At 48.2% G+C, this 25,565-nt stretch overlaps 1 protein-coding gene across 2 annotated transcripts in view; it reads right to left on the bottom strand.

Annotated features, from left to right (window-relative positions):
- Window positions 1–4,662: 4,662 nt before the first annotated feature.
- The window catches only part of TCN2 (transcobalamin II), a 24,005-nt gene continuing 3,102 nt past the window's right edge, over window positions 4,663–25,565 (bottom strand). Inside the window, exons 2-9 of one of the 2 annotated variants that reach the window (XM_006894790.1) lie at window positions 24,680–24,872; window positions 22,828–23,003; window positions 21,720–21,881; window positions 19,478–19,650; window positions 19,160–19,346; window positions 17,267–17,435; window positions 9,197–9,312; window positions 4,663–4,724 (exon numbers count right to left, since the gene is read on the bottom strand). In XM_006894790.1, coding sequence (XP_006894852.1) covers window positions 4,663–4,724; window positions 9,197–9,312; window positions 17,267–17,435; window positions 19,160–19,346; window positions 19,478–19,650; window positions 21,720–21,881; window positions 22,828–23,003; window positions 24,680–24,872 — 1,238 coding nt within the window. The remainder of the gene's footprint in view (window positions 4,725–9,196; window positions 9,313–17,266; window positions 17,436–19,159; window positions 19,347–19,477; window positions 19,651–21,719; window positions 21,882–22,827; window positions 23,004–24,679; window positions 24,873–25,565) is intronic. The other variant, XM_006894791.1, reaches the window with a different exon arrangement.

Below are 25,565 nucleotides of genomic sequence, written 5' to 3'. Positions count from 1 at the left end.
CCAGCCTGTGCCAAGCGCGGTGCTGATGGCCTGCAGGATTAGAAGGGGAGAGCAGAGGTCTTGGACTGTGTTGTCCAGGTCGTGGCTGCTGGAAGGCTGAGAGGCCAGGTGCTCACGCCTGGCCTGGTGAGGGCACCTTTGCTAGGTGAAGTCACCCCCTTTCCTCTTAATGCTCACGCTGGGATCTTACATGGAAGATGTGCGCAGCCAGTTGCGATGGGGATTCCATCGCCGCCAGGACCTCCGGCATATTCAGGTAGGTCCAGGCCTTGGCAGGGGCGATCCGGAGTCCTGTGTTGGTTCAAAGGAGCCGATGCCTCTGACAGCGCTCAGGCCGCGGGGCTGACAACGTCGGCCTGCTCTTGCGTTGCGGCCGGGACCAGAAGGCAGGTTCTGGTCTTCTCTGACTAGGCCTGCGCTCCGGTTCCGGTTCCCGGCAGATCCAGTACCAGGCAGCTCTGGCTGCGTTTGTGGCTCAGATAGAGGCTTCCGCCCGGCTCCAATCCCGCCCGGCGGGCGCGGTCCCGGCTCTCCGAGCCCCGCCCCGGCGCTTCGAACTCCGCCCCGGCGCTTCTAGCTCCGCCCCGGCGCTTCGAACTCCGCCCCGGCGCTCGAGCCCCGCCCCGGGACTCCCGGCCCCGCCCCGGTGCCCCGAGCTCCGCCCCAGTGCTCTTAACCCCGCCCCGATTGTCCTTGCCCCGCTCCCAAAGCGGAGGACGGCGCCGCCATGGGCGGGCCTGGGTCGGCATTTCCCCGCCCACACAGCCCTCTCTGAGTCCCGCCCCTCGTCCTGGGATTCCCTCCCACGTGCCTCTGCTCAGAGCTACACCCCCCCAACCCAGCCGGTTTTATCAGCCTCCCCTGCCCTCAACCCCACGGCGAGGAAAGGAGCTCAGACCCCTCCCCATCACAGCCAAAACGAGCCCCCAAGAGATACCAACACAAAAGTGGGAGATATAAGGAGATCTTCAAGGCTAGGGCATTGAAGAAGGTATCAATGCCGCCCCATCTCAGAACGAGTCAAGAGTATCCTGGTGTATTTTGGCATCCAACAAGGCTGAGCCACTGAGCCGCTTAAGGTCCCTCCATCACCCCTCGAGATTCCTTCCCTCAGTCCAGGGCGGCACCCCCAAGGTCACCCACAGCTGCGAGCTGACTCACAGTTGGATTTCCTAGCGCCCACGCGCGTGCCCCAGCCCTGACAGGACAAAAAGCCTTGGGGTGTAATTGCTGCAACTGCCACCAAGCCTGGGCCTCGTTTGATCCCATTCCAAGGAGTTCACCCTCACTGCGTCCCCACCCACTGCCTCCTCATAGCGACACCATGGGACAAAGTACCATTTCTCCATAGAGTTTCTGAAGCTGTAAACCTTTACCCGGAGCAGACCCGCGGAGCTGCGGGCCAATGAGCAGCCCAATGATTCACCCACCAGGTTAATCCACCAGGGCACCTTCTCTGGGCACAAGCTTGGGTAATTAGCACCCCAGAGCCGGAAGGGAGGGTCTGGATTCTAAATCTAGCCCCGATCTCTGAGCTCCGGAGTCCTGGTGTTAAGGGACAGAGGGGGAGAGCCTGCTCTAAGCCTTTCTTCATTTCAGAGGTTTACTTCCTATATCAGGTTATGCAGATGAGGTTAGCACGGGTTTGTTCTATTTACATTTCATGTGCAGAAACCATATGAAACTGTTCACTACAGATCAGCAAGCAATTTCTTGCTTACTCGGTAATCTGTCCTTGCTCTTGCCCATTAAGATTCAGTTCTTTCCTTTTGTCTGACAGACGAGCTACCTGCCAGGAGCGATGACCTCAGAGAGGACGGCTAACCTGGCCCGCGGCGCCCTCTGGTGATCAGATAGCAGAACACAACGTGGGGTGAGGGCTGGACAACCCCCCAGCCTCCGGGCTAGATCTAATAAACCTGACGCATCTGTCCTTATGGGATCCCCTAGTCTGCATTTCCACATTTGTCTCTGGTGATTCTGATTGGAGGCTACAAACCACTATTGAACGGCCCCATTTGTCGAAAGATGAGGATGTCCCTAGATTTCCATGCTAGGGACCAAAAATGGGGGCATTTAGGCAGCTTTCTCCACAGGGGGAAGGGAAGGGGATTGAGTCAGCCTCAGTGCAGCCCCTTCTGAGGAGGAATCCAGGCCACCTAAGGGTTGTATCATTTTTCAGATTTTATTAGTTTTCTCATCTGCTTCATTTGATAAATAAAAGCAATATCAACAAGCTGGTCTTAGCACTGAACGGGCAGGGAATGGGTAGTGAGCAGTGAAAAATATGCCAGTGCCTCCTCTCAGCTGCCACTCAGAGCTCCCTCTGCCCTGACTGGTGCCAGGTGGCTCTGAGGAAGGAGGATTATTTGACATGAGGCTGGCAGGCTCGGTGTGGTTGGGAGGACACCGAGGGCTCAGCACACAGCAGTGACCCTGTCAGCCACCATCCCAGGCAGGAAGCTGAAAAGGCAAGGGCACAGGAAAAAGGACTAGGGATGAAGTAGAGGGGCCTGGCGCCCCACAAGTCCTCCCATCTGTTTCTGGAGTGCTGAAGAGATGGACTCTGGTCCGTCCTCCACACGGCCTGAGGAGGGGAGGAAGCGTGCAGGGTCTGAGTGGAGGCTGGGCCCTGACCAAAGCCTCCACGCTTAACTGCTCAGACCTCAATTTTCCCACCTGTGAATTGAGGACAATGGTATCCTTCCCTCAAGGTTTTGGGGAGTCCAATGAGATCAGAAGCATGAATGTTGTGTAAACCAAGGTATAATCCAACCATTTTAGACAAGGGGGGTCTCTTATCTGGGCTCAGCTCTTTCCACGTTCTAACCTCATCCCCAATTTCTGAGGATCCCTGTGTATCAGACTGTTTCCGAGGAAGTTCTTAGAAGCCACTCTAGGCACTGAGGCCCTGACACTTCCCCTCATTGGCTTTGTCAATTATGCCAGATGAGACCTTGACAGATGAAGCCTTGGGGGTGCAAACTGAAAAAGAAGAGGGGTCTGAACTAGAATAGGGCAGAGAGTCCTATCTGGGGACACATGGCCTGGTGGGGGGAGGGAAGCTGGGGTACAGGATCCTTGAGTGCGACTTAACTTCGTTAATCACCTCATATCATTGGTGTAGAGTCAGAAATGACTCGTGGTTGACCCTCCAGCAGGTTTTCAGAGGCTCGACATTGCACAGGAGGAAAATGCCTATTTTTATCCCTCAGCAGTTTGTGGATTTGAACTGCCTGCCTTTGGGTTGGCAGCGCAACTCCTTACCACTAAACAACCAGAGAGCTCCCTAACTTTGTTAGCAGCCTGAGTCTTTCAGTAAATATATTTGACTTGAGCAAGATAAGGTAGTTTTCTGTTCCTCACAGCCAAATATGCCCCACTCAGACATTCCCTCCTGGAGTGAGGCAGGCTGGAAACCTGAGTACTGGCTGCCACACCCGCCTACTCACAAGGCAGGGGTGCCCCATGGTTACCATCCCTTCTCTTGATGTCTCCCCTGCATGTGCTGGGCCAGCATCCTTCCGGGTCAGTGTTTCCTGGGTAGGGAGGCACTGTTGTTGTTGTTGTTGTTGTATACCATACAGTCAGGCCTGACCCACAGATAACCCTCTGGTGGGTTTTCAGAGGCAGTTAATCGCACAGGAGGAGACTGCCCATCTTTCTCCCGCGCAGCAGCTGGTGGCCTTGAACCACATGTCTGCGGGATTGCAGCACAGCTTCTGTAAGGAGGAACTAGGGTCTCATAACTCAGTGAGGGTCTTACCTCTGCCCCCTGCAGGCTGTGTGACGCAAGACAAGTTGCTGACCTCTCTGAGCCCCTGTGAATGTGAGCTCCCCCAGGTGGTCACAGAAGGCATTGCAGCCCTCAGTGTGCGTGGGGAGCCAGGAGCCAGGTTTGTCCGAGTCTCTCTCCACCCAGTGCCCCTGTCCCTGCCCAACCACTGCCTGTGTGTGACCTTGGAAGGGGTTCACTCTCCCTTTGAGTACCAATTTCCTTATCTGTAAAGCAGAGAACCCTTCACAGGGCAGTGCAAGAAAAGTCATCTAACAACATGGCCTCACGACCCCACTGCCATTCTCGCTCCCTGAGGTCCCGGAGAACAAGGACCGACCCTCCTCTCCTCCTTTCTCATGCAGGGACTAGGTTTCCGTTCTCTCTCCACGGCCCTGCACTCAACATGAGGTGCCAGGACGCTGCAGCATATGCGCAATCAACACTTTAATCATTTCAGAGGCGGGCACTGCGCAGCCGGAGCTGAAACCATGATGCTCCCGAGCAAGGTGGGAGCACCAGTCAGAGAGACCCCCTGCAGGACCTCTACCCATAGTGGGTGGTATCCACGGCACCAGCTCCCGGCCGGTGACATCTCCCGCCAGAGGGGACTGAAACTCTTCACACCCTTCAGTGGTGACCTTCCCAGGATGCTTTAGGGGCCCAGACTCCGCCTCAGAGACTTCCAGGAGAAGGTTCTTGGTTTTCTGCTCCAGGGTCTTGACTTAGGACCCTGGGCATGGGCAGTTGCTTGGTTGATCCAGGGGACATCGCTCCAAGTGCACAGGAAGTGGCAGGGGGTCAGGGAGTGCCTGTTTCAGGGACGTGTGGAGGAAGGGCAGAGACCCAGGGGTGCATGTGGCTGCCGAGGCAAGTGAGCCCTGGGTCTACCAGGTGACCAGCCTCAACTCGATGGTTTCGCCATCTTTTGGTATGTAGTCAGCAATACCTGCAGAGACAGAATGGGCCCAGCATGAGGGTGTTAACAGGTTCCCAACCTCATCTTCTGGAGCCCCCAACCCTGATGTCAATGTTAAGTATCAGGGTGGTGAGAAGCTGGGTGCTGTCCAGAACCTGACTGGGGACCCAACTCAGTTATGTCCTCCAGGGGCACCAAGCCTTTGTGCTGACTTGACAGTGGGTGAAGGCCAGACAATGGAGAAACTGGACAAGATGGAAAACAAACACAAGAGGAATCTGGGGCCTGGACAACATGTGGCAAGCAGGGTTACTGTCCTCATTGCTTCTGAAAGGCCGTCAAGAAGAGAGAATTGAAAACATTACAACCAGGGAGCTCTGGTGGCCTAGTGGCAAGAAGCTGTACTGCAATCCCAGATGTGCCTGGTTCGAATCCACCAGATGCTCTGCTGGAGAAGGAGGGACAATCTCCTCCTGTACCAGTCAAATCTGATTTGACGACACAGTGCACAAAAAGTAATACAATTTTTAAAAATAATAAAAAAAAGAAGAAGAGAGAATTGCTCAGTGTGATCCAGAGGGACAACAGGTCAGCTCTCCTGCGTGTCAGCTTTCATTCAGCTTGCTAGAGACAGCCCAGGCCCAGCGTCCACTCACCAGAGATGTGGCTTGGGGCGGGTTGTTGAACCCTGGGAGTCCCAGTTTTCTCATGTACAGAATGTTGTTGTGTAGCAACGAGTTGGAACTAACTCCTCGCTGACCTCAGCAGATTTTCAAAGGCAGTAAATTGCACAGAAAGAAACTGCCCATCTTTCTCCTGCAAAGCAGTTGGTGGTTTCGAGCAGTATGCCTTTGGGCTGGCAGCACAACTCCTTACCACTAAGCCATCAGAGGACAGTAGTATTATACAACTTATAATGTTGTTGTTGTTGGTAAGTGCTGTCAAGTCGTAGGTGACTCTTAGTGACCCTATGAACAAAAGTCCTCGACACTTGGGTGCATGACTTTCCCGAGGCAAGCTATTTGCCACTCCTGATATTCCAACTTATAATACTGTATATTAATTGTTGTTGTTATGTGCCATTGAGTTGCCTGCGACTCTTAATGACTTCTGTGTACAACAGCCCTAAACCCTGCTCTATCCTATGCTAATCTCCTTGTCTCCGACACACCTGCCCTCACTCCCCCAGTCACTGAATCAATATATCTCATCGAGGGTCTTCTTCTCCTGAACTGTCACTCCACCCTCCCAAGCAATGGTGTCCCTCTCCAAGCACTGGTCCCTCCTTACAACATGTCCAAAGTATGTCAAACAAAGCTTCAGAATCCTTGCTTCCAAGGAGTAGCCTGGTTTCACCCTTTCCAGGATGAACCTGTTTGTTCTCTTAGGAGTCCATGGTATATTCAATACTCTTCTCCAGCACCACAGCTCAAAGGCATCAATTCTCCTTCTATCATCCTTAGCCACTGTATTATCAGTACAGTATATTAATCTGGGAGGGGAGGGAAGGGATGGTTACTGAAACCCATGTGCTTGGAATGTGTATTTCCAATGACAGGAACTTTATTAACTCCCAGCTGTTCCCCAGCTCAGATACAGTAGAAGGGTGGCTTCTGTGGCCGGTTCATTTGGGATGAATAAACCAGGCATGTGTAATGCAGACCATTCCTTCTTCCTCTTGGGAGTGGGCTTTCTGCTAGGCTGAGGGGGCAGAGGTGACGGGAGAGGACAAAACTCATGGCCTGGGTGCAGCTGGCTCTCACCCTAAGGTCCACCCTGCAGTCTAACCTTTTTCAATCACTACCTGGAATCCCTTTGTTTCCTTTCTCAATCTGTTCAGACTTAAGCAAGGAAGAAGGATGCTTTTGACTGGCTCCCTCAGGAATTCCCAGCTTCTAGAGAGAGCACTTAGCATAATTCCTGGCATTTGGTGAACTGCCCAGTAAAATTTCCAGGAAGATCACTGTAAAAGGATCTTAAGTAACAAGAATGGGGTGATGGACTTTTAAGAGTCTCATAGCTGGGCTGCTTGACAGGGTGATCATCACAGCTTGAGGCATAGACTTCAAACCTGTGACACCATAGAGGCCCATCAGGAGCTGACCCAGTTGTGGCCCAGGCATCTCACGCCATTCTCCATGGTACAGCAGCCCTTATCAATCTAAACCAAGGGTAATAATCCCATCCCACCAGGCACTGTTAGGTTCCAGCCCTGGGTAATCTCCCAGTGGCTTGAATGAGCCCAGAAATGAGCACGAGGTCCTTGAGAGGTGGTAAACTTGCTGGAGGATTTAGAGATAAGGTGCTTCCATCATGAAAGGGAGAAAACAAAAGTCTCTGAAGGAAGGAATCAACAAGGAGAGGACACAGATAAAGGAATCCCAGGGAAATAGAGTCAGAAGCCGTGGTATGTTAACTCTGAAGTCCTCTCTACCACTGCATTTCCAGTCACATTAAACCAATGAACGTCCTTATGTTGAAACTCATTTGCATTGTAGTTCCTGTTACTTGCAGCCCAGTTCACCCTAATGGACGGCAAGTTCATGGCCATTACAAAGAAAAGGGAGCTCTGTCTGCGTGCTCTCGAGGGACTTACACTGTTAATTCAAGGGCAATTTGAATCCTCCAGAAAGGCTCCTCAGGAGAAGAATGGGCAGTCTCCTCTCATGAGACTTCTAGCTTTCTAAACCCAGTGGAGGGGCAGCTCTGAGTTGGTTCAGACTTGACAGAAATGAGTTGGGAATAGCTACATATGCCAACATTGAAAGATGTCTGCAATGCATTAAGAGGGTTGTTTGGGTTTTGTTGTTTGTTGTTTTTTTTTTTTTTTAAAAAAGAAGCTGCAAAATCATATATGGAGTTGTATTGTCCCTTACTACATATGGCTATTAGCAGGTGAAATCTTAGAAGAAACAAAAATATCATCACACATTTTCTATTGATTATAAGCTAAAACAATAGTATTTGGGATATGATGTTTTTGTTGTTGTGTATCATCGAGTTGGATCAACTCCTAGCTGACCCTCCTGCAGGTTTCCAGAGGCTTTTAATCGCATGGGAAGAGACTGCCCAGCCTTCTCCCGCAGAGCAGCTGGTATACTGGAACCATATACCTCTGGGCTGGCAGCACAACTTATCACCAATCCACCACAGCTGGGTTAAATAAGAAGTACTGAGGATATACTGGACTAATGTAAGAGATCTATGAATATTGATTTCAGCTTGCCTTTTTTGTGCCTACTTAGAAAATCCAAAATTATAGAAGTAACTTACATACTTGTCCTTTTTGAGTTAAAGTTTACAAATCATATTGGGGTTTTTTTTCATCACCAATATGCATTTTCTGTTAAAACAGTAATTACAATTGAAGTTTGTTGTTGTCGTTATGTGCTGTCGAGTCGCCTGTGACTCACAGCGACCCTGTGTACAACAGCCCTAAATCCTGCTCTATCCTCTACCAATCGCACTGCCTCTGACACACCTATGCTCATTACCCCAGTCACTGAATCAATCCATCTCATCAATTGATGTGACACACCTATTTCTATTGGATAGCACTGACAGAGCGTATAATTCCATTTTATGGAAAAACAAGCTTTCATAATTAACGTATTATATGGAAGAATGCAAAGAAGTTAAAGCTCAGTTATTTCTGAATAATGAATTAAGGGCAATTTAATTTTGTTTACTGTTATTTAGCTTTGTGGTAAAGACCTGAGCCATCAATCCGAAGGCATGAGGTCCGAATCCACCAGAGAAAGATGGGCAGTCTCCACCTGTATGAGTTTCAGTCTCAGAAAACCCAGCGGAGAGTCATCCAGAGTCAACTCCAATTCCAAGGTGCACAACAATAACAACCACCTTATTTCCCAGCATTTCCAGGATGACATGCAGGGAGATTCTAAGAGCACAGTTTGGAAAAATTGCACCTAGTTTTGTGCATTGATGATTTTAGGAACCTGAGATCCAGGAAGGTTCAGGGAAAGCTGGGGTGAGTTGTGCAAAACTTGGGTTCTAGAACAGGATTCATGGTGGTTAACATTGTGTTAACCATGACCACGATCCTCGGTACAAAGTAACCATTCCGTGTGTTGTAAATGTTGATTAATCAAATCCTGCTAAGATAGGATTACAACCAGATCTGGAAAGACATGACTGGTCTTATCCGATTCAGGGTAGGGTCTCCTCAGGAGTGTGCCCTGCATGGTATTCAAGTTAGAACTCTGACTGGAGAGAGTTCAGATCTCTTTCTAATCATCTGTCTCATGGTCTCTACGCTTGAAATGCCAGATTTGCTGACTTTGAATCTGTCTGGCTCCCCAGACACGTCTCTGTCTTGAGGTCTGACTTACAGACATGACACTTGCCTCTACAAATGTATGAACCATTTCCTTAAATAAATGTCTCCCTCTGCTGCATCGATGTTGGTCCTCTAGAGAACCCAGCCTCTAACAGACTCTGATCAGGGGCACACGCCCAGGGTGGCAAACTGCCACACTTACCTTGCAGCAGGGGGGTGTCATTTTCTTGGAGGAGTTGCCAGAACTCCCTTTCTCCAGCCTCTTTCCCCATCACAGAGGTCAGGTAGGGGCCAGACAAGGAAGCCTGGGTTCCAAACCTACCAAAGGAAAAGATGAAAAGGAAGAAGTGATTGTTGGTCCCATCAACCCACAGAGAGAAGTGAAATGCGCCCACATCGACAAAGACTCTCAGAGTTACCCTGGAGGTCAGCACTAGCCCAGCCCTTCCCCGGCCACCTCTCGTGGGTCTTACTCCCTGCTCTCCACCTCAACTGACACTACTCACTTGGGCTTGTTCTCAAGCTGACCCTCGCCATGACCTCCAGGTAGGGACATTTGTTACCTTTGTGACAATATCAACTCAGCAGTTGTTCCCTTCTGGGCTGAGGCAGTAAGAAGTAAATATCAGAAACTACTGGCATCACCCGGGTGCTCCTCAGAGGCAAGGGTGGTGAAACTTAGTCTCACATACGTAGGAAATGTTGTCAGGAGGGACCAGTTCTTGGGAAAAGACATCATGTTGGGAAAGGTGGAGGGTCAGGGGAAGAGGAAGGACCCTCAGCAAGATAAGTTGGATATAAGGACAGTAGAGGACAGGGCAAGGTTCAGATCTGTTGTTAATAGGGTTCATATGAGCCATCGTTGACCTGATGGCCCTTAACAACAATTGGCATCACACAGATGCATCGTACACCATACATCACAGGACAAGACGAAGCCAGCATGCAGAGAGAAGCTGGAGCATAGACACAGAGGCAGCCACCTGAAAGCAGCACTGGATTACTGGTTCTGGAATTTTCTATGGATCCTTTCATAGTTAGGTTGCTCAGTCCTCGCCTCTGCAAATCCCTTGCTTCCAGTGACAGAGAAAATGTGAAGCTGTATTTCTGGCCTTTTCAGCCAAGGACTGTGTGAATTTCTGTGCATCACATATGGCCTTCCTGCCTGGCCTGCCCACCACCTCCACTAATGAGAGATTTCTTTCTCAAGCTGGGAACCACAGCCACAGAAGTCTTCTAAGAGGTGCTTGAACTCTGAATGAAAAAGTGAAACTCTGAGTTTTGTTGTTTGGCTTTTCTTTCTTGGGTTTTTAAAAAAAATGCTGTTAGATGTGTCATTGAGTTGAGCATGACTCATAGGGACCCTCTGAACAACAGACCTGAATCCTGTCCTATCCTGTGCCATCCTCATCATGTCTGACACATTAAAATCCATTGCTGCAGTCACTGGGTCAGTCCATCTCATTGGGGGTCTTCCTCTCCTTCGCTGAGCCTCCATCTTTCCAAGCTTAACGTTCCTTTCCAAGGAAGAGCCTCTCATAACAACACGTGAGACAAACCTTTGTCATCTTTACCGCCACAAGGAACATTATGTTTGCACTTTCTCCAAGACATATCTGTTTGGGTTTTTGGCAATCCACTGGACGTTCACTACCATTCTCCAACACCAGAGATCAAAGGCTTCAATTGTTCTGCTGTCACCCTTAGTCATTGTCCAGTTCTCAAATGCACAGCAAGTAATTGAAAAGATCACAGCCTGAATCAGGCACACCTTAGTCTTCAAACTGGCGTCAAGTGACCCTCAGTGATTGGAAGAGCATTTTTTTTAATATGATGCTAATATCTACAAGAGATGGAGATTGTTAACAGCTTCCGTTTGCTTGGCTCCACAATCAAAACTCTTGGTACCAGAAGCCAGGAAATTAAAAGATTAATTGCACTGGGAAAGTCTGCTGTCAGAGACCTCTCCAAAGTACCAAAGAGCAAGATGTCAATCTGGAGACTAAGGTGCACCTGATCCAGCCAATAGTCTTTACAATTACTTGCTATGCGTCAGAAAGCTGGACAATAACAAGAATAGAAGACGAACTGATGCTTTTGAGCTGTGGTGCTAGAGAAGAGTATTAAATATACCATGAACTGCTAGGAGAACAAACAGGTTCATCCTAGAGAGGGTGAGGCCAGGCTGCTCCTTGGAGGCAAGGATTCTGAAGCTCCATCTGACATGCTTTGAACATGTTGCACAGAGGGACCAGTCCTTGGAGAGGGATGTCATGCTTGAGAGAATGGAGGTACAGAGCAAGAGAGGAAGACCCTTGATGAGATGGATTGATTCAATGACTAGGGTAATGAGGGTGGGTGTGTCAGAGACAATAAGGTTGGCACAGGACAGAGCAGGGTTTTGGGCTGTTGGTCACTAGGAGTCACAGGTGACTTGACAGCACATAACAACAACAACATCTACAAGTGCATATCATCAGGTCTGGGTAAGCTTGTTGCCTGTTGTCCTGCAGAGGTTCCCCGTGGGTGTTGCTATCTGTGACTGTGCTGGTGGCCAACACCAGAGGCTAAGGAAATGGAGGTGGCTTATCCTCAACACATAGAAAAGGCACATGCATTACCTCCTGGATTCTTAATTGTTGTTGTTGACTGCCTTCGAGTCGAGCACGACTCATAGCGACCCTATGAACAAAAGGCCTGAAGCCCCTCTACAACTATTGACATTTATCATAGTTCATAGAGTTTCCGGAGGCATGTCATTTAGGAAGTGGATGCCACTCCTGCTCAAATTAATTCATATTCATATCCATAATAATTATTATTTATTATAAGTAAATAATCCTCAGGAGAGCCTGACTCACAGCAACCCTAACGGACAGAGTACAACTGCCCCCATAGGGTCTCCAAGGCTGTAAGTCTTTATGGAAATAGACTGTCACCCTTTCTCTCACAGAGGAGTTGTTAGGTTCGAACCATTGACCTCTCCATTAGAAGACAAATCCTTCCCCACTGTGTTACAAGAGCTCTTTCTCAGCATCATTCAAAAACTCCAAACCCAAACCAAACTCATTGTCACTCAAGTCAACTCAACTCCTGATGACTCTCCCTTGCCTTATGGGTCTGTATATCTTTTGGGGAGCAGACTGCCTCATCTTTCTGGACCAGCTAGTGGGTTCCAACTGTCAGCCGTTGGGTTAGTAGCCCAGCACATAACCTACCCCACTGCTGACCGCTGGAGAGTGGCCACACACATGAGGTGCACTGGTCAGTAACGAACCCAGGTCCCCTATATGGCAGACAGGAGTTCTACCCCTCAACCACCACCACCCTGAACTCGTGTCTTTTTTTTTTTTCACAAATAATAATTTTTATTTGTAATTATTAAAAGGCTGAATTTTAAACAGATTCTTGAACTGGTGGCTCATAACCATCAGCCCGTTCAACTTTTGCACCTGTCTCATCTCCAGTAGCTTTTCCAGAGCTACCACCTTCACCATGAAGCTCCATGAGTTTGCCCAATTCAAACTTGGGCTTCTTCAGCATTTTTCTAGCAAATACATCATGGAGAGGATAAATAGACTGGCAAGCCTTTTCTATGTCTTTTCCAATGCTGTCTGGAATCAATTTACTGACCCCCCTCTTTCAAGCCATTTGCCTGCACCTCTCGGGTCATGATTTCCATCATTTTCTTCCGGATTTGGCGGACCTGTTGGTGCTGAGCATAAGATGTCTTCCGAATCTGATTGTTGTGTTTATTTGTAAAATAGACACAAAATAGACGGAGCAAATAACCATCGGTGGTTTTGACATCAATATGAGCTTCAATCACTGTCTGCCATTTTTTGACCATGGAGCACATTTTGTCCCGGGTAAGATCCATGCCATGGAAGTTGGTGAGGCAGTTTTTGCCTTGAACATCCTCAGTAATTAGCTTGAATTTTCTAAACGCAACTTCGTCATTTTTCAAATCAGCAAGGCTCACTTCAAAAACACGACCCTTTAGTCCATCAGACGCAATTTTGGTTCCTTGAGTCCTTGTGACTAATGTCTTCCCAATATTTCTTATATTGAACATTGCTGGCGCCTTTACATCATACCAATCTTTCTTAGAAAATGGATCAACCACTTTCTTCTTGGCTCCTTTTTTGCCACCTTTTGCCAACCGCCATGGTGGTGCCGAAGGAACAAAAGAAAAGGAACTCTTGTCTTTTCAAGGGGCGACTTGGCATCTCTCTAGTTTGAGATACCTTGGTCCACATGACCCCTAGGGGCCAGCTGTGAGTCCTCCCTGACTGCAGAAAGCCACTCTCCAGAAACTCAGGTTGAGGACAGAAATCAGGGACCTCTTAGGCTGAGTCACATCATTCAAGGGGGAAACACTAGAATCTGGGGAAAGGTACACAACTTTTCCAGGCTAGAGTCCCCATTCATAACCCAAGATTCAACACGCATCTTATTTCTGTATAGCCGAACATAGGTATGATACGCATGGCTGTGCGTGTGTGTAGAGCTGTGTGTATGTAAGGATGTGTGGTGTTTTACGGGGGTGTGTATACAGTCGTGTGCACATGTAGGGATGTGTAGTTTATTAGGGATGCACGTATGCAGGGGTGTGTGTACGTAAGTATGGAGGGATGTTTGGAATATTAGAGATGTGAGTTTAAAACCCACACCCCTCAGATGTGTGTATGTAGGGGATGTATGAATGGATATGTATGGACAGGCCATGTTTGAGAACAATACTGCAGAACTACTCATCAAATCCCAAGGTCAAGGTAAAGTTTAAGGGCATTGTTCATCTTCCCTCTTTTACAGAAGACTTCTCCAGGCAGGGATTGGACAAGGCTTAGTCAGTAATGAAAATCTTATTGTAGCGAATTAGAAAAGCTAACCTGTGCTGGATGCTTGCTCTGTGTCATCCTCAACACATAGAAAGGGCACGTGCATTAACTCCTGGCCTCTCAATTGTTGTTGTTGTTGACTGCCTTCGAGTCGAGCACGACTCATAGCGACCCTATGAACAAAAGGCCTGAAGCCCCTCTACAACTATCGACATTTATCATAGTTCATAGAGTTTCCGGAGGCATGTCATTTAGGAAGTGGATGCCGCTGCTGCTCAAATTAATTCATATTCATATTCATATCCATATGTTCACGTACATGGAGTTCTGCTGGCTTGGTAATAAGGATGACGCTGTCAGCGCGAAGCCACGGGGTCTGAACTCACCAGCTGCTCCATGAAAGAAAGGTGCACAACCTCCTCCCATGTCATCTACAGGTGCTGAAAACATGCAAGTCGATGGCCTATAACACCACCACATACATGTATATCCACACACGTGCACATAAATGCACAGACAAGCAAATCTCAGAGACACTGTAGGTTCGGACCAGACACCACAATAAAGCGAATACCACAGTAATGCAAGGCACAGGGGTATTTTTTCCTCTCATAGTGCATATGAAAGTTATGTTTATACTATTAGGGGATCTATTAATTGTGCAATGATAGGATGAAAAAGTTTTAAATACTGTGAGAATTACCAAAAACAGGACTCTGATGATCTCTGTGACTTGTGTCTGAGAAGGAGATGTCATGAAGTGGAAAGTGGTGCTGATAAGACTCTCTCTAGGGAGCTCTTGGTGACCTAGTGGTAAGAAGCTGTGCTGCCAACCCAAAGTCACCTGGCTCGAATCCACCAGCTGCTCCAGAGAAGAAAGATGGGCAATTTCCTCCTAAATGATTTACTATGTCTGAAAACCCACTGGAGGGTCAGCGACGATTCAGCTCTGACTTGATGGCATATAGCAACAACAACAAAGACTTGCTATAGACTTGCAGGGTCACCACAAACTTTCCATTTCTAAAGCATGAAATAAAGCAAAGTGCAGTAAAATGAAATGTCCCAATGCACACCCATGTTTATTGCAGCTTTGTTCACAATAGCAAGGAGTTGAAAACAACCTAAGTGCTCATCAACAAACGAATGGCTAGAGAAGCTGTGGTATATTCACACAATGGAATACTATGCTGCATTAAAAAACAAGGAACTCATGCAATATTATTCAAAGTGGGTGAACCTGGAGGACATTATGCTGAGTGAAATATACCAGTCACAAAAGGACAAATATTACATGGTGCCACTGTTGTAGAATGGGACTGTCCTTGGGGTTGGGGAGAGACTGAGTAAGATGGGTTCAATAATGTATACTGCACTGAAACAGAGGAGGGAGAAAACTGTTTAAAAGAGATATATAACTAGGTATTTCTGTCATCACAGGAGATTAGAGCGAGGGCTACATGGTGGAGGGGACCTGGGGGAGGGTTTGTAAAACAATGAAAGAATCTTTTCTTTTACTTTTCCATAATTTTTGGACTCATGTACTTATAACTTGTTAGTCAAATTTGTGTCTTCTAGGTTGCAACACCCCCATGATACATCTTCAAGGATATGAACATGTACGGCCAAGCACAATCAATAAGAGTGCATCTAAATTCCAAAATCAATCTCCATAATAGTCTATGTGTTTCCTATTGCCAAAGGGGCCCTTTAGAGTAGTGAGAGAAGATCTTCACCCTGAAACCCACAGCGTCCCTTTTCAGCAGGAAGGAGCTAAGAGAATACACCATCCCCTTTTCCTTATGAATCAGGGTGAAGTCTCTCTCAGGGAGGAGTGATAGGGAATGGCAAAGGACACACCGACAAAGAAGATTAATCAAAACTGACTTTGACAAGCACTGTGGCAATTGGACAATTAAAACAGACATTCGGATCGCAGGGAAGAACAACAAACTGGGGAGGAGGGTGGAGAGAATGGTGCGGCAATGAAGGAGTGAAAGCCCAGAATCCCTGTGAATGTTCATTGAAACTAATAAAATTTAATAATAATAATTAAAAAAAGGACAAAAAAAAGAAATGTCCCTGTATGTGCATCCACACGTCTGCACATAACCATACAAATCGGTATCCCGCAGATAGATGACCTTTGATACAGTCTTTCTCACTAGAGTTTGTCACTTCCACCAAGTGACCGGGTAGGACTACATAAATGAGGTACTATAGCCCTTTGATGGGATTAGACAACGTTAATAATGTAAATATATAAAAAGAAGTAATGTAAGTATGCTGTCAAGTAGATGACCCTCCAGCAGGTTTTCAGAGGCAGTGAATCGCACAGAAGGAAAATGCTCATCCTTCTCCCATGGAGCAGTATGCAAATAAAATGTTTCAAATTCAAAAAGGAGATGGGTCCATTTTACCCTACCAATAGGCTTAACATAAGCCATCTCAGACGCAGACAGAGGAGACCCTTACAACCATCAAGAACGAAGTGCCAGGAGTGGAGCATATTTTTTTGACCTAGAGTCCCTGTGCTGAGAGCATTCTTGAATTAGGAGAGAGAGAGAGATCGCTCAAGTAAGAGTGGGAGCTCACAAGAGACAGTGCTGTAATACCAGACAGGGAGAAATGGCCACAGAAACCGGAGACCAGCAGGGGGGCAGTGCAGTAGGAGTGTTAACTCACAGAGCAAGAGAACCAGAGGCCTTTGGGCAGCAGGAGATGTGCTGGTGGAAAGGAGTACCTCTGAGTACTTAGTGGTGAAGCTACAGAGCTTTGTAATCCTGTGTTCCAAGCAAGGCCAAGGCTAGGCCAAGAAGTCAAGAGCCACACTTGCCTAGAGCCAGAGGGAACATGGCCAAGAAGAGGCTGGCCTAACTAGAGAGCTGTATCCTGAGTGTTCCTGATGCTGAATTATAATGTGTGACTTTTCTAATAAATCTCACAACTGTTAAGTATGATCTGTGAGTCCTGTGTGGCCACTGCAAAAAGATTGTCATATCCAGCAGAGAAGTAGAGAAGGCTGTGGAAGAGGTGGTTGATCAGAATTGATTATACGATTGAAGAGAGGAGCCTTGTCTGACCTCTCCCTACTTAATAGGAATCAGCCTGGGCTGTTGATCTTGAGTCTCTGCCTTGTGCCATTTTCACACTTACTAATCTGTGGTGAAAGTTTCATGTGGGTTTCACCAGGCCTCTGTGATGTGGTGGAACTCATGTGAATGTCATTGTCATTGTCATTGTTCATGACAAAGCAGTAAGTGGACACAGATAAGCCAGTGTTTTACCTTGTAGCATAGGGGCATGTCAGGACTGGAGGACCTGGCCCCATGCCTCTCCCAAGGGAAGCCTCACCTTAATCCTTTGTCCCTCCTCATAAAGCTGTTTCAGAGATGTAGGGTTGGGTGGTGGGAGGGGTGGGGGGGTCTTACGTGAATCCTTGGCCCTGGGCCTCCTTCAGGACATCCTCCAAGGAGGCTCCAGCAGTGACTGGGACAGAGTACTTGTATGGTGGAGAGAAACTGGAGACCTTCAGTCCGACCAGGATGGCCTCTGAGACGTGGGGCTGCGGAGGAGTCTCAGTAGCTGGTTCCAATATGGCTGTGCCAGGGGGAGACAAAAGGGCAGCTGGTGTCAAGTGGGACATTGAAGATTAGTCTTCCTCTCTGCTTTCAAAGGTGCAGTGCTCGACGTGGACCTTCTCTTTCCTTATACCCCCATCTCAGTCACCATCACCTGTTGTTGCTAAGTGCCATTGAGTTGTTGGCTCTGCTGCATAGTGTACAGCTAAGCAAAACCCTGCCCTATCCTGAGTCCGCTGTGCTTTAAGCCCGTTGTTTTGATCACTGTATAAATCCATCTCCTCTAGGGTCTTCCTCTTCTTCCATGATCCTCTACTTTGTCAAGCATGATGCCTTTCTCCAAGGACTGGTGTCTCCTTACAGCACACACTAAGTATGAGACAAAGACTCACTATCCTTGCTTTTAAGGAGCATCTCTGGCTGCATTTCCTCCAAGACAGATATTTTTATTGTTCTGTGGCAGTCTCCCACATCCACAGCATGAAACTGGCTGTCCTCCCAGCCTCTTCTGTCCCTCAGCCTCCATCCCACCACGCCAAGTTCCTACCTCTCACTGGTTTCTCTGCCTTTCGCATCCCCCTACCACCTATCGGCCACACAGCCCTAAGAGGGGCTCTTTGCAAATGATGCATTTTTTGTTATTACCCCCGTTACCTCTGAGGGTCCCCCTTCTTTTCATTTTACTGCTGGCCACCCACTTACTCTCCCAGATACCTTTCTATAGCAAGATCCTTCTTCCCCAGCACTCCAGTCTTGTACACCTCTTTGTCTTTGTTCTTGCTGCTTCTTCTATGCTCTGCCTTTCCTTCTCATGTCTCCACTGTAAACTCCTACTCGCCTCTTCAAATCCCCCTTCCCGATGAAGTCTGGTTCCTGCTGCAGACTGGGGCTCATCATGCTCATCAAATGTACCTCACCCTGTTATGGGTTGAATTGGGTCCCTTGAACTAGACGCGTGGAAGTCCTAGCCCTTCTATTGGTAAATAAGGCCATATTTGGAAATAGAGATAATCTTTCTTATGTTAATGAGGTCATTCAAGAGCAGGGTGGATTCTAAACCAGATCACTCTTATAAAAAGAGCAGAACAGATATAGAGACACAGAGTGGAAGACAAATGCCAAGAAACACTCAGGTGCTTCTGGAACTGTGATGGCTTAGTGGTAAGGGGCTGTGCTGACAACCAGAAGGCACAAAGTTCTAATCCATCAATTGCTTTGTGGGGGAAAGAGAGGAAATCTCTTCTCGTGTGATTTGCTGCCTCTGAAAACCCACTGGAGGGTCATCTATGGGTTGGTTGGTTCAGACTTCATGGAACGTATCAACAATAAACCATCACCAATAATAAGGAAGGGCCTAGAGCTAGTGTTTTGAATTGAACTTTAGTCCCCAAAAATGATACCAAAAAATTCCTGTTCACTAAAGCCTCCCAGTTGTGATATGTGTATTCCAGCAGCACTAGAGAACTAAGATATTTCTCTTTCCTTTGTTCACTCAAACAATCCTGTATTGTACCATACACGAAGCTGAAACTCCTGGTTTGATCCAGCTCAGAGCTGCTTCCCTTCTCGCACCATGAGTTTCTAGAGGCTTCTAGCTGCATGTTAGCTGCCAGTGCATGTAAGTCCACACACAGGACACTGTTGACCCAGCAGGTCAGCAACCTCCCCTCCCAGGAATGGCCAACTCTAATGGCTGCTTTGCAGGTGGAGGAAGAGCTGGGCTTCCATCAAAGACTCCTCTACCTCTTGGTGCCAGGCAGTCTGGGAAGATGAGATCCACATAGCTCTTGTGGTTCAGGACAGGCAACAGCTGGGAAAGCATGAGAACATTCTGGAAGCCTCTGCCTTGGAGACTGGTCAGCAGGGCATCCCTTGCCTTGTGGCACACCAGACTCAGTCTCACGTTGGGCATGGAGGAAGTCATCAGCATCTGTGACAAAGTGGGGAAGAGAAGAAGGGTGCGGGTCAGCCTGCATGCGAAAGGGGGTTCTTCCCGCCCATGACTAGTCTATCCTTGCATAACTCCCAGGATACAGTGGGTCTCCGGGACCTCTTTCCCACCTGCAGGGCCAGTGGGGTGCTGTAGATATTCCCAAAATAACCCTCAGGTGTCTGGGCATTCAAGATCTTCTCCTTTACTGTCGTGATGGCCAAGGTGAGCCGTTCTCTCTGCTCAGGGTTGAGGTCAGTGCGTTTCAGACAGGTGAAGGCCAGGCCTGCGATCGCTGCTGTATCTGCAGGGACAGGAGCATGAGAGTGGCCAAGAAGAGAAGTGAGGTCTTTAGGATAACGGAGGATTTGAAGAATGTGGAGATGAGTGCTTTAGAAATCGTCTATCAACTTGGGCAGCCATGTGAGCCCAGTTCATTCACAAGTTCCTGGTTTGGGGCATTGAACGCCTTGCGTCCTGGGAACATATACCCTCAATTTTGGGAAAGCCAGGATGGTGGTCACCTTACCACAGCCCAGGGGTTGGAGGTTCGGGAGGAGACTGCAGGAGGGAAGCTCAAGAGGACTTTACCCCAGGGCTTCAAATTGTTTTGAACTGGCTCAGTTTTGGCCAACACAGCAAAAATTGGAGCAGACCCTACATTTTATAACTTGGGTGGAGGGAGCAGAGCAATGATGTAAATGGGAAAAGTTACGAGTCAAAATTGTGTAATGGGAGACTCAGAAAAGGCACAGGGAGCCCTTTCAAAAGCCTGATGAGAGACCGGATTATTGTTAGAACCACCGAGAGCAACCCACATTCAAAACTGTGTGGTCAAGCCTCTATTTTTGAGTCCGATACCATTGCTTCCAACTCTGCTGATCTAGAGACTTAGTCTCTATGTAACACACACTCTGTTCTTGTTTTCTAAGAGGCTGAATAAGTTTCCAGCAGAACATTGGCCTATAACTTCCGTTATGGAGACCCCCTATTGACAGATGGGTTGAGCTATTATTCTAGTTCACCTGTTGTTGTTGGTTGTGTTGATTACCACCGAGTCCAGCATGACTCATAGAGACCCTATGAATGAAAGACCTTAAGCCTTTCTATAACTACTGTCTTCCTCAAAGTTCATAGAGTTTCCAAAGGCATGTTGTTTAGGAAGTGGATGCCACTCCTGCTTCCAACTAGTTCACCAACCTTTTACAAATTTAGATTTGTTCCTATGAATGGCCATAACTGAACGGGGTAGAGTTGGTTCGAAGTCCTACTTTGACCTACATCACTAATTCTCAAATCTGGTAGCACATTGGAATCACCTAGAGAGTTTCACAACTTACTGATGCCTGGCACCACTCCAGATGGTCTGGCTGAATTGGCACAGGGTGCTGACCGGGCACTGTGGTTTTTACAGCTTTCCAGGGATTTTGAATGTGCCCACAGTGGTTTTTACACACGTCTCTGATGAAGAACAAGCTTTCTGACGGCAAGCATCTTCTTACTTTTTCCTGTGGGCATCTATCTGCCCTCAAACTACTACTATTCTCCTCCCATTCTAGGAGGGCCACATGTACTCGAGAAAGTCAGGCCTAGGACACATCTTTAACTACAATGACAAGGGGAGAAAAAAAATGAAGGCCCAAGTCAGACTATTAGGAAGCAGATGCAAAATCCAGGCCACAGCTTTTCCAGCTAACATAATGAAGACTCACTGTTATGTAACCAGGACTTCCTCCATGCCAGACACTACTCCTAAGCCTCTTACTTACGTTACTGCTGTTGTTAGTGGCCACCAAATTGGCCCTGACTGACAGCAAACCCATGCAGGACACAGGAAAAGTTGCCCAGTCCTGTGGCCTTCTGTGATTGGCTGGGGACAGATCATTGTGATACATTGGGTTTTCATCGGCTGGTCTTCAGAACAAAACCACCTGGCCTTTCTTCCTAGTTAATCAGGAAGGCCTGTTGAATCCTGTTCAACATCATAACAACACACTAACGCTTATACTGACAAACAGGTCAGGCTGTACCCGAGGCACACTGGCCAAGAATTGAACCCATGTGCTTCCCGTGGAAGGCGAGAGGTCTATCACTGAGCCTCTGATGCCTCACCCTCGCCCTTTCTCGAGGGAAATGGGAGTCAGAAAGGCCTCTGACTTGCTCTGAGCCCTGCAGTGAGTGTAGGATAATCTAGTCGGATCTTAGCCTGGTTCCCAAGTTGGCACTTCCCCACTGCATCGCACCCCAGTCTGTGATGGGTCTTTTTAGCTATCTGGTCTCAAGGAAGGGTGTTCCAAGGAAAGGTAGGAGGTGAGGCGGGCAGGTATGAGGACGTAAGGTTAAGGTTGGGATTGGGGAGGGTCTGTCACTCACCCACAGAGAGGTGTCCCCGGTGCACAGGCTGGTCGTGTTCCACAGCGTACAGGAGCTTGCCCACCACTCTGTCATGGACCCGCTTCTGATGGACACACAGCGCCAGGATGGCCAGGCCGTACTGGTAATAGCTCGTGTGAGGTTGACCCTTGTGAGTATGCCCTGGGAGAGAGTCAGTCACAAGGTGGCTGCCACCCTGGATCTGTGGGGTTCCCTCTCTGTCCCCCACCTCCCAGCACCCAGGCCCTCACTGCCTAGACTTCTCAACATGCTCCCGTGGGGTGTGGGACCTCAGTGTCTTCCTGCCTCAGCCCACTTTCATGGGGCCCCTGTGAGTCAGGGCTGGGCCAGCAAGTGCAGGACAGGCACTGTGCACAAGGGGTCCCTGGCAGGTAGAGCAGAATCCTAACACAATGACATAACAAAGGTATGTGACCAGCTGGGGAGTCATGGCAGGATTTCCTAGGGCGGTGACACCCGGGAGAGGAGCAGAGAGGAAAGATGGAGCAGGAGGGGGAAGGGAAGGAAAACCACTGCAGGTGGAGGGGGAACATGGCCGATGGCCTGGGAGGAAGGAGCCTGGCTTGCAGTGGTGGGGAGGCTCCTGGAATGGAGAGGAGCTCCTGGAGGGGTGGGAGAGGGCGAGCTGGGCCTAGAGGGGAGGCAAAGGCTTGCAGGCTGTGGGAAAAGCCATAAGGTTCTTGTGAGGGGCTGATGCGCCAGTTAACTGGAACAGATTTACATTTAACATGCTCTTTCTTCAAGGGCTGCGGTGCAGGGAGCCCTTGAAGGAAGCAGAAGGGTGTATTTGTTACAGAAGTCCAGTAGAGGCAAGTCTTTGGTGATGTCTGTTCCCCTGGAGCACATTTAGGGAATGCAGGAAAGGATGGATCAAGGCTACTGGGTGCATAGTGAGATGGGTCTAAAGTAAGTGGAAAAGAAACCCCTAGTTTGTGTTAAACCCCTAGTTTGAGACGCCTGCAGGGTCTCCATGAGGAGCTGACCTTAGGGTGCCGCTCATGTGAATGTAGCTATCAGTGGCAGAGGCTGTGTGTGTGACCCTGGATGAGCCCTCCTTGCTGGGCTATTGCCCCGTAAAATGCCTCACCAATGGCGTTTTTCTCCTCCTCCAAGAACCCTTTGAGCTGTGAGACCAGCCTGTCCCCCTTGTGGCCACCAATGAACTCGCAGTTGGCTCTGAGAGCAAGCAGGTAGAGGGCCAGCTGACCCATGGTTGGCTTGACCTGGACGTCACCAATATCCTCTCCGTCGCTAGTGGCAGACCTAAGATGAGGCCAGTGTAAAAGCACTAAATAGCACGAGGCAGAGCTACCCCATAAATCAATGCCTCCAGGGAGAAAGCGTTAAAGCCAGAGACTTCAAATCTATCTAAGCTCTGGTGGCCTAGTGGTAAGGAGCTGCACTGCCAGCCTCAAGGTGCGTGGTTTGAGTCCACCAGTCCCTTCCTATTGGATTTACAGTCTCTGAAAACCCACTGGAAGGTCAGCTATGAGTCAGTTCTGACTTGATTAAACATAAGAACAACACTCTGTTCCCAAAACAAACAAAGGCAGACATTAGAGACATCAAATGTAGATGCAGTCACATTTAAAACCAGGAATTAATGAAATATTGCACAACATAGATGAATCTAGAACAAATTATGCTCTGTAACATAAGCAAACATAGTATGAGACTGAAGTTATGGAAAAGTCTGCACACAGAATTATTCTTGGAGGGATAATAGGAATGAGAAGGGAGGGAGGGAAGAGTAAACATTAATAGACAGCTAAGCTAAGTGAAGGGACAGGCGATACGCAATAGAGTTGTTGATTAGACGTTGTTGTTATGTGCCATTGAGTTGTTTGGATTAGACATATAATTAATTGATTATAATTATCAATGAAAAATCATCATATTTGTAAATCTTCACTCAAGAAGAAATAAATGTTTTTTAAAAATAGATGCAATCATCCAACCACAAAACTCAAGGGCAAACATGGAAGGCTACCCAATGACTTGAGCCGGCCCTGCTTGTCATGCTTCACCCACATAACAGAGCCCTGGTGGCACTGGAGGCTAATCATTGGGCTGTTAACCAAAAGATTGACAGTTCAAGCCTGACAGCCACTCCATGGAAGGAAGATGGGCAATCTCCTCCTATTAAGATTTAGAGCCTCAAATTCAACTCATTGCTGTCAAGTTGGAATGGAATTATAGCTGACCTTCTGCAGAGTTTGCAGAGGAAGTAAATTGCATGGGAGATTACCTGTCTGGTAGATTTGAACTGCCCACCTTTGAGTTGCAGTTGCTGTGAAACTATATATACTAGACCACCAGAGCTTATGACTTGTCAACTAGAATCAACTAGAAGGCAGTAACTGAGAAAAAGATGTGGTACCTGTTTCTGCAAAGATTTACAGCCTAACCAAAAAAAAAATGCAAAAAGAAAATATTTACAGCCTATGAAACGCTATGTGACAGTTTTACTGTCCCATAGGGTCATTGTGTGTTGGAATAGACTCAATGGTAGTTGATTTGGTCCCCTACATATTCTCATTTTTCTCTTCCCCAGGTACTGCCTCAAAGCAAGAGGTGCCCTCACATTGTTTCTTCACCTCATTCAAACTCCTTCCTGCGAGGCTCAGAGCAAAGCCTTCCCTCACCACTTCCTAGGGATGGAGTCCAGGAAACACAGAGTCAACCAATACTACTGAGCTCAGTTTGGTCATGGATTAGTGATGTCTGCCCAGGCACAGAATCACATTCTAGAAGCACATGGGCTTTGGACTGGCATCTCTGGTCTAGTCCGTTCCTAAGCAGAGAAAGACTCAGAGAGGACAAAATGCTTGAGGTCTCTCAACAGAAGAGAAACGGGCGTAGACCAGAGATGTCCTTTCCCTTACGATGCAAAGTGAGACATGATGGAAAATAAAGAAAGAACATGGCAGTATATATACCCCAGGAGGCTCTGCTGGTAGTGGACCTTGAGGCTGTGCAGGTACAGGGCCTCCTTGGCCTCAGCCTGCAGGCTGGAAAGGCGCAGGCCCACGTAGATGCTGGGGTTCAGCTCCTCCAGGGAGAGCCGGTCCATCCAGGGCAAGAGGCGCTGGCCCAGCATCTCCACCAGCTTGCTGTTCACCTGTGGCATTTCTTAGGAGAGAGAACAGGACAAGTGAGGCATCAAGGCCAGGCCACCAGCAAGGAAATGCTTTGAACACTGCAGGGCCTCCCCAGGGTATGAATACCCTACCCCTACCTCCACTTAGAACCCCACTCAACACATACACACACTTTGGTGGGGGGGGGCGCGGGGATTGAGTCTCCTGGCCCTTCTGAAAAGGTTGTAGGAGAGGGGTAGCATGAGAGGTATCCCAAAAGAGCAGAACAGGGAGAATTAGTGCTGCCTTTCAGGGGCCTGTTGCTAGGAAGATTGCCAGACCTTTCTTCTGAGGTGCTGCTGAATGGGTTCAAATCACCAGATTTTAGGTTTGTAAATGAGGGTGTCAGAAGTGATTTGTTGGCAACAAGGTGGGCCCAGATCAGAGAGTATGGCTGTTTCCTCACTACATATTGAAAGAAAATGGGGTGGTTTTGCTTCTCCCTTTTACTCAAGGCCTCTGCTTATCTCCATCTTTGTACATATTTCTCTCTCTCATCCCTCTGGCTTTGTCTCCCTCTCAGCCTGTCCTTCTGTATACCTTTTCCTCCTCTCCCTCACTGGGTGGCACAAACAGTTAAGTGCTTGGCTGGTAACCAAAAGGCTGGTGGTTTGAGTCCACCCTGAGGTACCTCAGGAGAAAGGCGTGGTAATCTAACTCCCCTTAATCAGCCACTAAACACCCC

This window comes from Elephantulus edwardii, unplaced genomic scaffold (assembly GCF_000299155.1).
Source record: "Elephantulus edwardii isolate Elephantulus edwardi_28Jun2011 unplaced genomic scaffold, EleEdw1.0 scaffold00151, whole genome shotgun sequence".
Classification (NCBI taxonomy): Eukaryota; Metazoa; Chordata; class Mammalia; order Macroscelidea; family Macroscelididae; genus Elephantulus; species Elephantulus edwardii.
Note: the sequence above shows the minus strand (reverse complement) of the source record. Positions and strands in the feature narration are given on the sequence as shown.